Source organism: Penicillium antarcticum (genome assembly GCF_028974205.1).
Source record: "Penicillium antarcticum strain IBT 31339 chromosome Unknown utg000009l_segment0_segment0, whole genome shotgun sequence".
NCBI lineage: Eukaryota > Fungi > Ascomycota > Eurotiomycetes > Eurotiales > Aspergillaceae > Penicillium > Penicillium antarcticum.
The window spans coordinates 2995644-3010492 of record NW_026695307.1 but is presented as its reverse complement, the minus strand read 5'-3'; the positions used below and the strand labels follow the sequence as shown (position 1 = coordinate 3010492).

General features: G+C 50.1%; 9 protein-coding genes across 9 annotated transcripts; 3 read left to right on the top strand and 6 right to left on the bottom strand.

Moving 5' to 3' along the window:
• Nucleotides 1-417: 417 nt before the first annotated feature.
• On the bottom strand, nucleotides 418-2093 carry N7508_009500 (MFS transporter; the record flags this gene model as incomplete). Its single annotated transcript, XM_058467563.1, has 2 exons — nucleotides 418-1087; nucleotides 1156-2093. 2 exons carry the CDS (start codon nucleotides 2091-2093, stop codon nucleotides 418-420), a joined length of 1608 nt encoding a protein of 535 aa, XP_058315409.1.
• A 1150-nt stretch (nucleotides 2094-3243) lies between these two features.
• N7508_009499 (cytochrome P450 monooxygenase) lies at nucleotides 3244-3456 on the top strand (the record flags this gene model as incomplete). Its single annotated transcript, XM_058467562.1, has 1 exon — nucleotides 3244-3456. The coding sequence occupies one exon, from the start codon at nucleotides 3244-3246 to the stop codon at nucleotides 3454-3456; it is 213 nt and encodes a 70-aa protein (XP_058315408.1).
• A 557-nt stretch (nucleotides 3457-4013) lies between these two features.
• N7508_009498 (4-hydroxybenzoate octaprenyltransferase) lies at nucleotides 4014-5021 on the bottom strand (the record flags this gene model as incomplete). The annotated part of the gene is made up of 1 exon (XM_058467561.1): nucleotides 4014-5021. The coding sequence occupies one exon, from the start codon at nucleotides 5019-5021 to the stop codon at nucleotides 4014-4016; it is 1008 nt and encodes a 335-aa protein (XP_058315407.1).
• Nucleotides 5022-5933: 912 nt separating this feature from the next.
• On the top strand, nucleotides 5934-7792 carry N7508_009497 (uncharacterized protein; the record flags this gene model as incomplete). The annotated part of the gene is made up of 3 exons (XM_058467560.1): nucleotides 5934-6263; nucleotides 6640-6982; nucleotides 7329-7792. The coding sequence occupies 3 exons, from the start codon at nucleotides 5934-5936 to the stop codon at nucleotides 7790-7792; spliced, it is 1137 nt and encodes a 378-aa protein (XP_058315406.1).
• Nucleotides 7793-7910: 118 nt separating this feature from the next.
• Nucleotides 7911-8896, bottom strand: N7508_009496 (O-methyltransferase; the record flags this gene model as incomplete). The annotated part of the gene is made up of 3 exons (XM_058467559.1): nucleotides 7911-8265; nucleotides 8330-8507; nucleotides 8566-8896. 3 exons carry the CDS (start codon nucleotides 8894-8896, stop codon nucleotides 7911-7913), a joined length of 864 nt encoding a protein of 287 aa, XP_058315405.1.
• An 868-nt stretch (nucleotides 8897-9764) lies between these two features.
• Nucleotides 9765-10827, bottom strand: N7508_009495 (CAZyme family AA7; the record flags this gene model as incomplete). Its single annotated transcript, XM_058467558.1, has 3 exons — nucleotides 9765-10039; nucleotides 10094-10299; nucleotides 10355-10827. The coding sequence occupies 3 exons, from the start codon at nucleotides 10825-10827 to the stop codon at nucleotides 9765-9767; spliced, it is 954 nt and encodes a 317-aa protein (XP_058315404.1).
• A 228-nt stretch (nucleotides 10828-11055) lies between these two features.
• On the bottom strand, nucleotides 11056-11559 carry N7508_009494 (CAZyme family AA7; the record flags this gene model as incomplete). The annotated part of the gene is made up of 2 exons (XM_058467557.1): nucleotides 11056-11239; nucleotides 11300-11559. The coding sequence occupies 2 exons, from the start codon at nucleotides 11557-11559 to the stop codon at nucleotides 11056-11058; spliced, it is 444 nt and encodes a 147-aa protein (XP_058315403.1).
• Nucleotides 11560-11887: 328 nt separating this feature from the next.
• On the top strand, nucleotides 11888-12982 carry N7508_009493 (Short-chain dehydrogenase/reductase SDR; the record flags this gene model as incomplete). The annotated part of the gene is made up of 2 exons (XM_058467556.1): nucleotides 11888-12804; nucleotides 12859-12982. The coding sequence occupies 2 exons, from the start codon at nucleotides 11888-11890 to the stop codon at nucleotides 12980-12982; spliced, it is 1041 nt and encodes a 346-aa protein (XP_058315402.1).
• Nucleotides 12983-13088: 106 nt separating this feature from the next.
• On the bottom strand, nucleotides 13089-13893 carry N7508_009492 (uncharacterized protein; the record flags this gene model as incomplete). Its single annotated transcript, XM_058467555.1, has 3 exons — nucleotides 13089-13313; nucleotides 13378-13801; nucleotides 13859-13893. 3 exons carry the CDS (start codon nucleotides 13891-13893, stop codon nucleotides 13089-13091), a joined length of 684 nt encoding a protein of 227 aa, XP_058315401.1.
• Nucleotides 13894-14849: the final 956 nt, after the last annotated feature.

Here is a 14849-nt window from a genome sequence, read left to right as displayed (position 1 = left end):
TCTAGACTATGCGCATTCAATTTAGAGAAAGATACGGCCAGGCCGGACTACTACTCGGCTAGTGGGAAGATGGTGTAGAGGCCCATTTAGACAGTCATGCTCAGCTTTGGTATTTTCTCTCTTGGAACAAAATTCGCTAGGAAACCGCCGAAATATGCTGGATATCAGAAGATTTATGTTTACTGGATACTCTAAGTACTGAAGGAATCCTATTTCACCGATGCCTTGGTGTGCAGTCCAGTAAAAACATGCGCCTTAGAACACCTACATTCATGGTCGCATGATCGTAATGTCAATATTGAAAAAAATTGGAGATCAAAAGAATAGAAAATCAAGATTGAATTTTAAGATTGCGTGCACTCTTGTCCAGTTGAGCAAGACGGTCTAATAGTCTATTCATTGCAGTATAATAAAACATTATTCTTCAGTGCTAGAACCCTCTTCGTGAGGTTCCTCTTGTTTTGATGGCGTTGGTTTTCCAAACAACTTCTCCATGAGAGCATCAGACTCTGCGGCATAGTAACATCGGCTCCGAATTGCCGCACCATACTTGTAGAACAAGAACGGCATGGGCACACAAGCAAGCGCCAAGAAAGCAGGAATCGATGAAGCCCAGTGAATTCCCAGGTTTCTGTACATGGGTGTGGTGAAGAGAGGGAACACAGCGCCAAACACAGAGCGCAACGCGGCGTTGGCGGCCAAGACCGACGCAGCATAGATTGTGTAGGCGTCGATCAAGTAATTCAAGACGGGAAGGAAAACCATGACCATGCCAAAGCCGAAGGGTACTCCGGCTGCGATCGAGGCCATCCAGTGGATCGAAGGTGAGTTGGTCCAGGCAAACCAAAACAGCCCAACAACTAGCGCGATAGCACCAATAAATGCATCGGGGAGTCTGGCTTCGGGGGCGACTCGGCCAGGGGTCGAGAGGACCTTCTTTTTGTATCGGAAATACATTGGGAATGCCGATAGAACGGAGAAGAGGATGCCAACCAGAATACCCAGGAAGGCAAGGCCGCTCTTGCCTTCACTCCAACCTCGCTCTGTTTGATAGACGATGGGAATGGCGGCGAAAAGTAGGTACAGACTGTAAAATCACAACGTTAGTTTCTGATTGAGCCTGATGCATTAAAGTGAAAAGACTATGACACTTACATGCCATAAATGATGGAGAGGTAGATTGACAAAAGGAGGACTATGGGCTCGCGGAATAGAAGCACCCAAGGCCGAGAAAGGGCGGTTTTGAAGACTGCTCCCAGGTACATTTTGCCCTTCTCAATCTCAATCTTACTGCGATAAACCTGTCCGGTGATTGAAGAGAGGCGTGCGGCTCGCTTGTTCAACAACACCGGGGCATAGGTCTCTGGCAAGGTAAAGATCGTGATAATCGCGAACAGTCCAGAAAAGGCTGCAACGAGTCCCTCCACCCATCGCCAACCCGCATTTTCCGACAAGAAACCACCAACGATGGGGCCCAGGGTCGGTCCAAGGAACGGTGCGGCACAGTACAATCCGCTAGCAAGGCCACGACTGATAGCAGGGAATGTGTCGGCGATGATACCACCAGATACTGCGAAGGGTGCAGAACCGAGACAGCCAGCGAAGAACCGCAGGATAATCAAGGTCCAAATGTTCTTCGACCCAGCACTTCCAGCGGTGAACGCTGTTAGGCCCACAGCACTCGCGATCATGATATAACGACGCCCATAAATCTCACTTAAGGGCGCCCAGAACAAGGGTCCGACAGCGAATCCGATGACGAAGAGCGAAATACCCAGAAGAGCAACTTCCTCGCTGACTCGGAAATCAACCAGGATTTCAACAATACCACCCGAGTAGGCAGATGATACAAGGGCCACCGCCAAAGTCTCGATGCCTACCAGGACCATAATAAGCCATTTGGTCACTGCAGAAAACAGCATAGGATCGCAGGGGTCTTCCTCCACCCAAGACACTTGGTATGGATCCTCCTCAGTGCCGGCACCATTGTAGTGTTGATCAATGATGTATTGAGAAACACTACCTTGGTCGAAGACTTTGCGCCAGATCGGGATTGCCCTAGGGACGTTGTTCTCAACAGAGGCGACAGTCATAACTGCGATCTAGGCTTACCTGGCCGGCGCGCAGGGAAATTGGAAGCGCGAAAGCCCATAAGGGGCGACCGATCTATCTAAGAGATTTCCTTGCTTCGGTGGACCCTGTGTATTTGCGACTATCTCGGGGAAATCCCGAAAATTTCGTGCTAAGATTTTGCAAGATCTGAGAATGCTGCGTTCGGAATGATGATTGGCAGTTTCAGGGGGTGAATCGGCGATGCAAGACCCAATTTTACCCACTTGGAGCACGAACTATGGGCGATCTACAAGATAGTTTCCACCTAATTACGTAGAGCAAAAACAACACAAACTCAGAATGGATCCAGGGATGCTGTATCCGCACGATCTGACTCGTCTTATGCCTGATATCGGCTAAACTATGGAATCTTTCAGCCACTAAGATCCACGGGTTCTGCACTATCCAATTAGCCGTGTTGGCGTCGTCGATCATTGTCTCGCATTCCGAAGCTGCCTTCCTAACATGGTAGTTTCTGCACCATTGGAGAAATTCCGGCATTCTAGCGCAGCTTAGATCCTCGATCTCAGCCCGACGATTGGGCCCATTCGTTAATAGTCTTAAGGGTGATTGGATGATTTGGGTGTCCATATAGTTTGAGATAAAGTTGTGCAGTGATGAACGGAAATGTGTTACGGTCGCCCTCATGACGCCATAGAAATTTCCTACGAGATTAGAGTATATTGGCAGGCTATACCTTCAACTGGGATCAATCTCTTCTGCACGAGGCCAGCCAATTTCAGCACTAACATGTCCAAGTTGATTCGGCGGTGGTCCTTGCCTCGCTGCTATGAGCTTAGTCCCTATTGCAAGCAGGTACTATATAAACTGAGACGGACTATTGTAAGGAAATGCACTACTCACCTACCGCTTATTTTTCCAAGTTCGCGCCTAATTAGTATACCGCTTTTAATGCCTGGAGAGGAGATCTCCATATCCAGAATCGAAAATGGCATGACACATACGTTCGGATCTGCTATTGTTTCTTGGGATATATCACAAATACTGATTCTTCGTACAGGAGTTATTGCTAGATCTGGACCTGACACTCTGGAATTCAATAGCCACTCCGGAATGACAACAATATACAACACCTGAGCCAACTTACGACAGTCAGAAAATTATGCTACTATGAGCTCCAGTCGTCGGACTACAAATACTATTTCTGCTACTGATAGAACTGTACACGAGTTCAAGCGTCGCATTATGTTCCAGGTCTTCTGCGACCCAGGCATGAGGGCAATCGAGGACCGGTTTATGGCAAAAATCACTGATTTCATCGCCTTGCTTTGGGATAAAGCCAAAATGGGTCCGAAGCACCTCCGCCGCCATGAGCGGTACTAGGTACCTGTTTCTCCTAGGGCATCACCTGGCTACGCTCGCCCGTTTAAAAGAAGAGCTTTGCGCGACGTTCTCCAACACGTTCTCCAACGAAGATGAAATCCATATAGGCCAGCCACTCAATTCATGCAGATTCCTACAAGCATATGCCAATGAGTCGCTACATCTACTGCCATCAATCCACAATTCTGCCCCGCGTGTAATCCAGGAAGGCGGGATCCAAATTAACCAAGATTTCATTCCTGCCGGAACCACTGTTGGCATGTCTAGATCTTGAAAAGACAGATATCCATAGAATTGGGATTATGATCAATTCAACGATAGAGCAAATTAAGTACAAAACAAAGTCATAAGCATAAAGCAGATCATGGGAAGCTTTGATCTTGTCCAGTTATTGATATAGTGATGCTGCGGTTGCGATAGAGCCGATGGTATCTCGTCATGTCACATATATATCATGCAGTTTATCCCTACACCCCAGCGTTTCTATCTGGACCCCAACACATTATCTTCACTTTTGAGTTGGCCCAGTTTTCATAAGAGTGAAACAATGTGCCCAATTACCAGAAACTTCCGTTCAGCGGAGAGACATACTCCGCCAACAACCCACCCGAGATGGCGACACCAGTCATCCAGAACCCTTGCGAAAACCACGACCAGCAGCTCGCCGAGTCCTTGAGATCAACCAAGAAAACCATCGCCCCGACGGAGAGGAAACATCCGCCCACCGTAACGGAAAAGAAGGCCAGGCTCATGTTGGCAAAATACCCGCAGGCGAAGACGCATGCACTCATAGCCAGGTACAAGACAAACAGAAATAGACGCGCATAGTTCCGGAGGAGAATCGCGGTGCTCTTCACGCCGACCTTCAGATCATCCTCCAGATCCTGATGGGCATAAACCGTGTCAAAGATGACCACCCACAGAATGGAGGCCATCAATAGGGACAGGGTCGATTTGTCTATCCACGGTTCAAAAACCCCCATAGCCGAGCTTCCAATCATGATTCCCCCTGTCAGAAAGAATCCCAACACCACCTGTGGGAAATTGGTATGTCGCTTCGCATAGGGGTAGTATGTGGTCCCGATGATGGTGGGCACGGTAGCCAGTCTGGTACCGCTGGGAAGTAGCAGGAGGAAGGATGCGGCGGCGAGGGCTTGGATGCAGGTGAAAATGAATACGGCACGGGGGGTAATGGCTCCACGAGGTATGGGGCGTGTGCATGTGCGCGCCACCAGTTTGTCAACGGGAGCATCTATGAGGTCGTTCCAGGCGTGGCTGGCGTTGTTGCAGAAAAAGCTCCCACCCAGCAGGATGAGGGAGACGCGCAAAACATCTTCGATGGAAGATTGTCGGATGCTGGCAGCGTGGACTACACCAAAGAAATGCGGAAAGAAGATGATGAAGAAGGCAACAGGGGGACTCAGACGACAGAGCTGGATGTACGGGACAAAGGAAGAAGGAAGGTAGTCCACCCATCCTCCGGCATGGACACCACCGTATTGCGTGGAAAGGGAGGACTGAGGCTTCCCGTTGGCTATGCCATTGGGCTTCTGTGCTACTTCCATGTTGAGGTCGATAGACAAGATGGCAGTCCACTAGAAGAGAGGTGAAGGGAAAGCTCTACTGATTTGCGGGCAGACAGCGTGATTGAGAGCAGGAGGAGAGAGATGGGACACGGTCGATTTCTCAATGGCATTGTGCTGGCAAATTTGTACCCAGGAGCAATCTCCGATGCCAGTGCTGACGTGGGATCTATACCGGGCAAATCTATAAACGGGGCTGGGCTGGGCACCGTATCTAATAAATGAATAGTATCCTACATTCTGGTCTTTTAGTAACGGGATATGTGCCCTAGACCCAAAGCTGAGGATGGATGAGGTGCTATCGAATGATACAGATCTATGAGAAGCCGTTTCATATGTGAAATTACGATACGGAATGGTCTTGGTACGAGAGTGTATGGATCTGCAAACAAGATTTTAGTGAAAGCCCTAAGATAGCAGGGCTGTAGGCCATGGTCCGGATCCACTCAGGTAGCTGAATGTTCAGCAATAACCTATCGCCTACTCTGTATCGCCAATACCCAAGATATCCTCGTATAAGCGAGATCTCACTATCTTCGACTAGAAGGGTCAGCAGGAAGTGAGATTATAACCGGTGAGAGGGTTACATCGGCAATTTACAACGGATGAGATGGAATCTATCGGTCTCTCGCCGGAAAAAAAGGCACACCTCAAGCGAGTTCAACAGGAAATTCCCACATTACATCCCGCAAAGAGCCTCATTGTTTATTCTTGGAGGTGACAGAGGTTGGCACAAAGATGATATTGCCAGAGTCTGTGTGGACCAGCAATCCCACCGTCATCACAGTGCTCATTGTAGCATGCATTGGTACAGTGGCCTACTGGGTGTTCCAAAGGGCATATCTACAGCCACTCCCCGGCATCCCTTATAACTACCATGCAACCAAAACCATCATGGGCAACCTGGCCGAGTTAGGAGAGAGGCAAAAAGACATGCAGGGAATGCGCCCGTGGTTCCTCGAGCAGGCACGCCGTCACAACTCGGCCATCACCCAGATCTTCCTCGGGCCGTTTGCGAAGCCAGCGATTCTGCTCTCAGATTTTCGAGAGGTGAATGACATCCTGAGCCATCGCGATGCGGTTGATTTCAAACGAGGGAAAAAGGTGGACGTGTTCAGTGGTATCCTTCCTCATGCGCACCCGGCCATGGAAACCCTCGATCCACGTTTCAGAGAGAGTCGCGATCTCGTCCGAGACTTGATGGCGCCGTCGTTTCTTCATACCGTAAGACTATTTCTTCCTAGATCTCTCCAGAAAGCCCAGACTAACAGATGACAGGTGAATGCACCTCATACCTATGTGGTGGCTTGCAATCTGCTGGAGTTGTGGCGACTCAATGCCAAAATTAGCTAACGGTCGCCCATTTGACGTCGTCAATGATATCGTCGAATTCTCCTTCGACTCTATCCTGAGCGCAGCAACAGGATTAGGCTCAGAAGGAGGAGATATCAAGCGGCAACTATCATACCTGCACTGCCTGGAAGACACCGGCACTTGCACCTTCCAACCCGACAGTATCAAAGGTGAAGTGACGGTATTCCCATCGGCAGGGACATCCACCAAACTGGCAGCCCTCATAGTGAATGAAGAATCCCTCTAGAAGGGCTTCTACATGCCCTGGCCTCGTGTCTACCACGCCATCAACAACCTGCGGCCCTCGGTCCGACATGCAGGCCAGACTCTGAGAGGATACATTGAATCTCAAATTACCAGAGCCATTCCACGATTGAACCGGGGCGGTGGGCCGGAATGTGCTCTTGACTATGTCATTGGACGCGAGCTCAAAGCCGCACAAAAAGCCGGCCGCGAGCCAATGTTGGATGATCCGCGGGTCCGGGATGAGATCTATGGGTATCTGATTGCCGGCCATGATACGTCGACCGGGTCCTTTATCTGGCTGATGCGCAGGCTTCTGTCTCATCCGGAGGAGCAGACCAAGATTTGTGAGAACCTGCAAGAGACATATCCTACCGCGTGGGCCGAACGACGTCTGCCGACGGCGGCAGAGTTTGTGGAAGTTGGATGTCTACTGAATTGGGACGCATCAATATCAAGGCCAACGAGATTGTTTAAGTCTGATCTTTCTCTTCATAAGAGGAAGACCCTATATAAATGAGAACTCTTCTCCTGATCCATACTCTACTTGGTAGGTCTAATGCTGATCACCAGATTCATGCCTTATATGTTAGGCATCTGGCCTGGATGCGCCATGAATCTCAACAGAGTTGATTAAACAAGCCCCCTACCTGGTCGCTTTCCTGGAGGAGGTGCTGCGATTGAACTGCCCAGTCGTGACGATCATGGTTCAAACGAGAATGGATACCGTTGTGTTGGGTCACGCTGTCCCCCGTGATACCCAGGTGTTTTTGAACCTGACCGGCCCATCGCTCAATATGCCGTCCGTGTCAGTCGAAGAGACCAGTCGCAGCAAGACGTCACAGACGTATGAGCCGACTCGCCACAGTTGGGATGACCTCGATCCCGAGGTTTTCCGTCCTGAACGCTGGCTCCGAAAGGATGCGGAGGGGAAATGGGTCTTTGATGCGGCCAGTGGTCCAACCCTCGCATTCAGTGCAGGCAACCGAGGATGTTGGGGAAAGCGTCTGGGACAATTGGAATTACGAATTGTCTTCACGATTCCGATCTGGTCGGCAAAGTTTAATGTCCACGAGAAACATGTTTCATGGGAAACGTACGATACATTGGTTACGGCGCCGAAGCAATGCCTGATGTCTTTGACAGAGGTCCAGTAGATACATTCTATGTAAATATCGATAGTGCTGATCTCTACTCTAGACAGACTACTTCATAAACCGCCCAGAATATTGAAAGACAAGAGCCTATTTCTTCCCGTAGATCTTCTTTAGTCCATCAATCGAGAGATGTTAACACCGTCCTAAGCGGACACAGCCAAATCTCCAAACGCTCACTCCCAGCCACGCTCGTATTAAATGCCCTGAGAGACTTTACGTCCTGGGACTTCCAATATTGAGGTCGGTGCGCGCCAAAGTCAAAGTTGCGCCATGGATTATCGGTGCTGTCATCGATGACAAACCCACACCGCAGGACGTTGTCCCCGATGATCAGTCCACCGGAGCGCAGTAGACGGTGAGGCATACCCGGCTGGGATCGTTTCAAGATCGTATCAAGGTAGAACGGATAGCCGGACTTTTGTGCATCGATGAAGATGATATCGTAAGGCTCGGAGGGAGCGAGCATCGCGAGGCTATGTAAAAAGCAATTGTTTCAGTACAAGGACAGATGAATGTACAGACTTTTGGCCAGCTTACGTCTGCAATGCATCACCCACCATAACTTCCGCATTTTCAACACCATGATCAGAGAAAGACTTCTCCGCCATGGCAGCAAAGTGAGGGTCAAATTCCAGACCAGTGACTTTGCCATGTGGCCCGACAGCATGGCTCCAGGCCAACATGAAAAGCCCCACGTACACGCCGACCTCGAGAACTATACAGCTGGTTATTGTATAAGGGTCAAAAGGGAGAGTATTGGGATTATTAGGTACCTCTCTTCGCGCCCACCGTCTTTGCTAGAAAGACTAAAGCCTGGGCTTCGGACATGTGGATCATGTAGTTTGCCGTTCTGGGCTGGGTCTTTTGAATAGTGGCATGGTAGTTGACAATATGCCGCGGGAGGGTTGAGCTGTGTGTTTCAGCGTAGGAGGTCACTCGCTCGCCGACCTTCTCGTTGGAATAGAGGGCTGGGACCGATTCCTTCGGGTACGACACCCGAGCTCCATGAATAGTGGCATCTGGGATAGATTCTGCTGCCGTGGAGGATTTTTTCGACCACATTGGGGGCACAGCGTTTGACAGAAGAGTGAAGATCGCATCCATATTGTGATCTTTGGGTGTTGAATGACCCGAAGGAAATTGTGAAGACAACTTGAGAGAATGCTGTTTATACTAGGCTAAATACACAGCTTCTCTTAATGTTACCCTAGAGAATTTTTGACTGCTCAGCGTCTACGAAGTATGTACGAAACGCTCAGCGTTCTCGGGCACTATCACAACGCTACCACAACACAGCACATAACTGCACCGCTATCTCTGATGAAGCAAAGTACACACTAAACCACCCCCAATAGGTACATGAGCCGTCTCTCTTCAAATACCGTATTGTGGTACGAACAACGAATTACCCAGCTTTAGCTTGGCTTCACCTTGTACCCTTGCGACATCCAGGATTGTAACATGGGGGCGGGAGGATTCATGAACCGTCACTCGCGGCCCACGTAAGGCCCACGCGATAGCCTATGCGATTAGGCATGTAGATCCCTAGATAATGTCAGATTCGGTTCGGGAGGGATCGTTCTCGATAACCTAGCCTGCTTCATAACGTAAGAAAGTGGGTCATTATTAGACCGACGTGGCAAAGAATGGGGTGGGTGATTTAGCCGCTATCGTCGACTGGCTGGAACCTATATCTAGTCTCGTTAATGGATTTTACGGTCGATTGTGGGGGTGCGTGGAATCCCGGTCCGGAATCCTGGTCCAACACGAGGCACAGAACAAAGCTAAGGCTGGATCAGTCGGCGTCTCCACCGTCGCATGGGCAATGCTGTTACGTATATAGTAGACAGAAGGGAACAGCGATTGGTTGATCTTTTTTTCAGTAAACATGTTCCTAATTCTATGAATCTAACTAATACGGTCGGTTTCATTACTTCTATACGATAGCGTAGACTGAGACGAACCGGACATCCTACAACCTCGAGAATAGGAACCCATTGTTCTGCAGCTTTTGGAGCATCTGCGTGGGATCGTATTTCTTGGCAGTTTCCTTCAGCTTCTTCACATTCGTCGCCCCATAGGATGCCAGGGGATTCTGGTCGCGGGAGGCGTCGTTCATACACGTGAAGGACACATCCAGCCCACGATCCTTGGCCAGTTTCTGCCAGTAATTTGTCGTCTCGATGGAAACGGATCGGGCGACCTCATCATCAACCGCATTCTCCCAGTCCACAATGGTGGTCCACCCTGTATCCGACATTAGAACGTCTCCGTATCAGGACAAATGGCAGCGAGACTTACATTGCTGGGGACCGGATCGGGTATTCAGGGCGTTTCCACCATTCTCAATCCCTTTCTGGATGAGGTTCTCTCCAACGTGTTGCAGAGCAAAGGACTGGTTGACCCCGATGGTCTGGTGAGCTGCCTGGGCCTTCTCCAGCCAGTAGTCGTAGACATCCCGGGTCAAGTTGGCGTCGATCCGGGTACTGCAGCCGCGATAGTCGTGTCTAGAGATGAATTAGTCCTGTCTAAAGAAGAAGGGTGGTTTCAGTAAGAACTTACCGACCGCTTGCGACAGGGAAGTCGGATCCCAGGAGTTGATCAATGACGGCAAACGTAGTGTTCATTGCTGGGACGGGAGTCGCCAGTGGTTCCAGATCATAGAATGGCGCAAACGCGCTGGGATTGTCGGCTGGCTCGGAGTAAACAAGCCCAAAGACTACAGACGTCAAGGAGATGTCGATGGCCACGGTCAATTTGACATCCGAGGCTCTGTTGAGCTGCCACTCCGTAAAGGCATCCAGAACGGCGCCGGCTTGATCGGGGGCGTAAATCATCATTTGCCCCCAGATCTCGTAGACCGGCACGGTGCTAAGATCATAACGAGAGACAATGCCATAGTTGGGGTCACCGCCCTTAAGGGCCCCGAATAGATCATTGTTCTGCTTTGCATTGGCATTGAAAATGGTTCCGTCTGCCAGAACAACCTCGAAATTCTTCACGTTGTCGGCTGCTAGGCCAAAGCGATTAGACATGTGATGGTATCCTCCTGTAATTCGTCGTTAGACACTTCTTTCGGTCCATAAATCAAGACATCGCCGTAAATTACTTCCGAGAATCAGACCACAGACACCCACCGAGGGCAGTCTCCCCCCGATCACCACGGCCTTCTCAGAGTCTAATGCCATCGTAACTTCGCCCCAGCAAAGACCTGGACCGACACTCGCTATCTGAACATCGGTTGACAGGCTGACAGAGTTCAATCAAGACAAATCGAGCAGGATACCTTGGCTACCGACACTCGACCAGCCGGGGTTCGGCGAGTGTCCGCCACTGCGCACTGCAAATTTCAACTGAAAGAAATTGATGAATTTGACCGCGGTGGATATATCCTGGGCTTCCCTAGGCTGAATGATGCAGTAGGGCTCTGCGACGCATGATTCGGACCTGCACGGTGTGGTCAGCAAGAAGGGCGGACATACACAGATCAAAGTGATAACATCCTACCAATTCACTTCCACGGTAGTCTGATTGAGGGGCGATGTATCGACATTCTCGGTGCCAAGAACGCCCTGGGCAGTCAAACACGCAATGTTCAGAATAGCAACGGGGTCCCCAGCCTTTGCATACTGCGCCGCCAGGGTACGGGTATCGGCAGTGGACAGCCCGAGGCGCTGCGCAAAGGAGGATAATTTAGTCACATCGCTTGTGGAAGCTGCTAGAGCCCCTACTGCAGATGCCCTAATCAGGACACTCAGCAGCTTCATGGTCTCTGCAAGTAATCGATTGTGGTTGGTCCCCTCTCGAAATGCCTGCGAGATGGGGACCGGACGGCCACGCCGCTATATAATTGTTGCGATACAATCTTACGGTCTGGGTTGGACAATAGCTCTGTCCAGGTCCCGAATCACATAACCGATATAAGGCTATTACAGGATCAGGGTTAAATTACGCGAAGATAGCGATCGCCTTATGAGCGAACTAAAATCTGACATGCTTGGCAACTTCCTATTGTCGATTAGGGCAGATCGACGACCCCCTTTCCTCCCCTCCTTACGTACCCTTCTTTGATATCTCACCTCATCATCTGAAGAAATGGGGACTAAATTCGACGTGAGTTCGGAAAAGCAGGCCAGCGTGCCTCGCTTCTTTTACAATCAGCTCACCGTCAAGCCCGTCACGGTCCAGGGAGTCAGCCTCGCGGGCAAAACTGCCTTGGTAACCGGATCCAACACGGGGGTAGGCCTAGAAACCAGCCGGCAGCTCCTCGACCTTGGACTGAGCAAGCTCATTCTTGCCGTCCGCAGTGAAGAGAGAGGTCAGACGGCGAAGACGAAGTTATCTGCTGGTCGGAATCTGTCAGACGATAGCATCGAGGTCTGGAAACTTGATCAGGCGGATTATGACTCTGTCATCGCCTTTGCGGAGCGCACCAAGAGCCTCGACCGGTTGGATATCGTCGTGCTGAACATCGGCATCGGCAACGCGACACGCGTCTTTAACTCCAAAACAGGCCATGATGAGATGATCCAGGTCAATTATCTCTCGACAGCTCTGCTGGCAATTCTACTGCTCCCGGTGGTTAAGGAAAAACGCACCGCGCAAGGGGGTCCGAGTCGGATTACGATTGTCTCATCAGAGGTCTCTGCGTGGACAGCCTTCAAGGAAAAGAAAAGCTTTCCGTTGCTGGAATCGCTCGACCAAAAGAACGCTAACGTAGACCCCCTGGATCGGATGATGGTATCCAAGCTGCTGGGACAGTTCTTCCTGGTATATTTGGCCTCTATTGTCCCGCCTTCTGTGGTGGTGATCAATGCCGCGTCGCCGGGCTCTGTTCACGATTCCGAGTTCAATCGTGAGCATGATAAGACTTTCTCCGGAAAGATCGCGAAATTCGTGATGCGCCAGCTGGCCAACACCGCTACTGTTGGAGCCCGAATGATTACCGATGCAGCCGTCAAACATGGCCAGGAGACGCATGGCGAGTTCCTCTCCTTTCAGAAAATTGTGCCGTGAGTTGCTTCTATATGTGTCATGACTAAATCTATCGCTAAAACCGTTTACAGGTTGGCACCAATCATCTACACCACAGAGGGAAAGAAGATCTCGGAACAGCTCTGGAAGGAGACCAAGGAAGAATTAGCTTTTGCAAATGTGGAGAAGATTCTCAAGACGACAATTTCGGACTAGATAGAACATTTAAAAGAGCCAATAGTTCACTTTGTGATTGAAGACATGTAGGTAATTTCAGGAGTACTATCTCATGAGCCGGTAGTTAGATCAATCAATCTCTATATCAATCCAGCTTTTTCGAGCGATCGGCAAATCGCCGTTGGAAGAATGAAGTTTCCATCTTTTGGCAAGCCAAAGCCCAATCTGTGGTCCATCTACGATGGAAAGGCTGATAGCCCAGTAAACCGCCCACCCATCGTCCCACGACGAGGCCCATAGTGCGTGAGACGGTCTGCCCAAAAGGAACCCACCACGGGAGGGAGATGTACGTTCCACAGGCGTCAAATGTCTGTATCCATAAGTCAGACATGAAATCGAAGCCTCTAAGGGATATGAATTGAAGGAGGACATACGCTAAACAGCTGGATCAGGTCAATTTTAGCCCCATTGACAACCACATCATCCTGATACCGGTACCAATTTTCAAAGAAAACCGGACTCAGTTCAAACACGCTGTCGGTCTTCTCACCCGATAACAGGAACTTGACCAATGTATTGTCATATTCTTGCCGATCCAGTGAAAGAGGGTACGATCGATGGTCCTTGTACGGCTTGATGCTGTAAGGCCCATCACCTGGCGTTAGCACCACTTCCCGACCGTCAATTTCCAGCGCCAGACGGCCTTGAATAGATTCGATATATTCTTCTTGAACGTGGAAGTGCATGGGCGGTTTGTGACAGAAGAAATGGGCCCCCTTCACCAAGTCGAGGGTGACTTCGAGGGCAAAGGAGCGTTCAGGATGGTGAATGAGGCGTCCGCTCACGGCATTTTTTAGACTATGAAAATTACAATGACCTTACTTCAGTCACGAATGGGATATTAAAGATACTCACACCTCGACCCGGGTGTCGGAGTCCGAAAACACCATTTAAGCTGCATCGGAGGGTGCCATGGTTGCAATGTCTTGTTCATATGTTCTCCTAACCTGAGAATGGGTGTCTCCAAGATCAATGGAACGGCTGCAGGTGAGGTTCAAGTCCACTCACTCAACGGGCTACGCTTATCCAGTAGTTTGGCTTATTCCATGAGCCCATATCGGATGTCACCTCCGCCATCACTACCGAGAGACAGCTCGCTCGTAACCCGCTCACCCTATCTCCACTGCATTTGGTATGAGGCTCTAGCCTGGCTCCACCTTGTACCCTTGAAACATCTAGGATTGTAATGTGGGGGCAGGAAGATTCATGAATTATCACTCGTGGCGTTATTGCCAATCTTACTCAGATACGGCTAGATTGACTCCACTAGCTAATGCCCGGCGGACGTGCTCGTTTACTAAACGAGACAACCTACTGCTAATCTCACAATGGACGGTAAAATCCATTGACGAGACTATTTATAAGATCTAGACTAGACTTCCGCAGAACCCAGCTTAACCCGGGCTGAGTTGGGTTCTGGGCCGGGTTTTCCAACCCAGTATTGGGCCCGGGTCAGGATTTCTGGCCCGGTGCCGGGTTTGGGCCCCTAACTTGGGTTATTGTGAGACCACGCAGAGTCTCCGGTTTAGTTAGGTAAGCGAAGTAGAAGCCTCAGCTGACGTGTAGTACAATATGGTTCTATTGTAGAAGAGACTGAACGCTGACCCTTCCCAGGGTCAGCGGGGATGAACTAAATACAGGCTGGCCCAGCTTCCGGGCGGTGAGCAGTACTATACTGCCACGATTCCTGAGGCACCACTCGTGCCTCAGGTACCAACATAAGTAGTCGAGGGTCCTGACAATATCCCCCTCCTTAGAGACCACGTCCCTGGGGTCTTGTAATGGAATGGGCCTGTCCAGTGGCTTTTTCGGTCCATTAAAACCATGCATGGCAAAAACCTCCAGC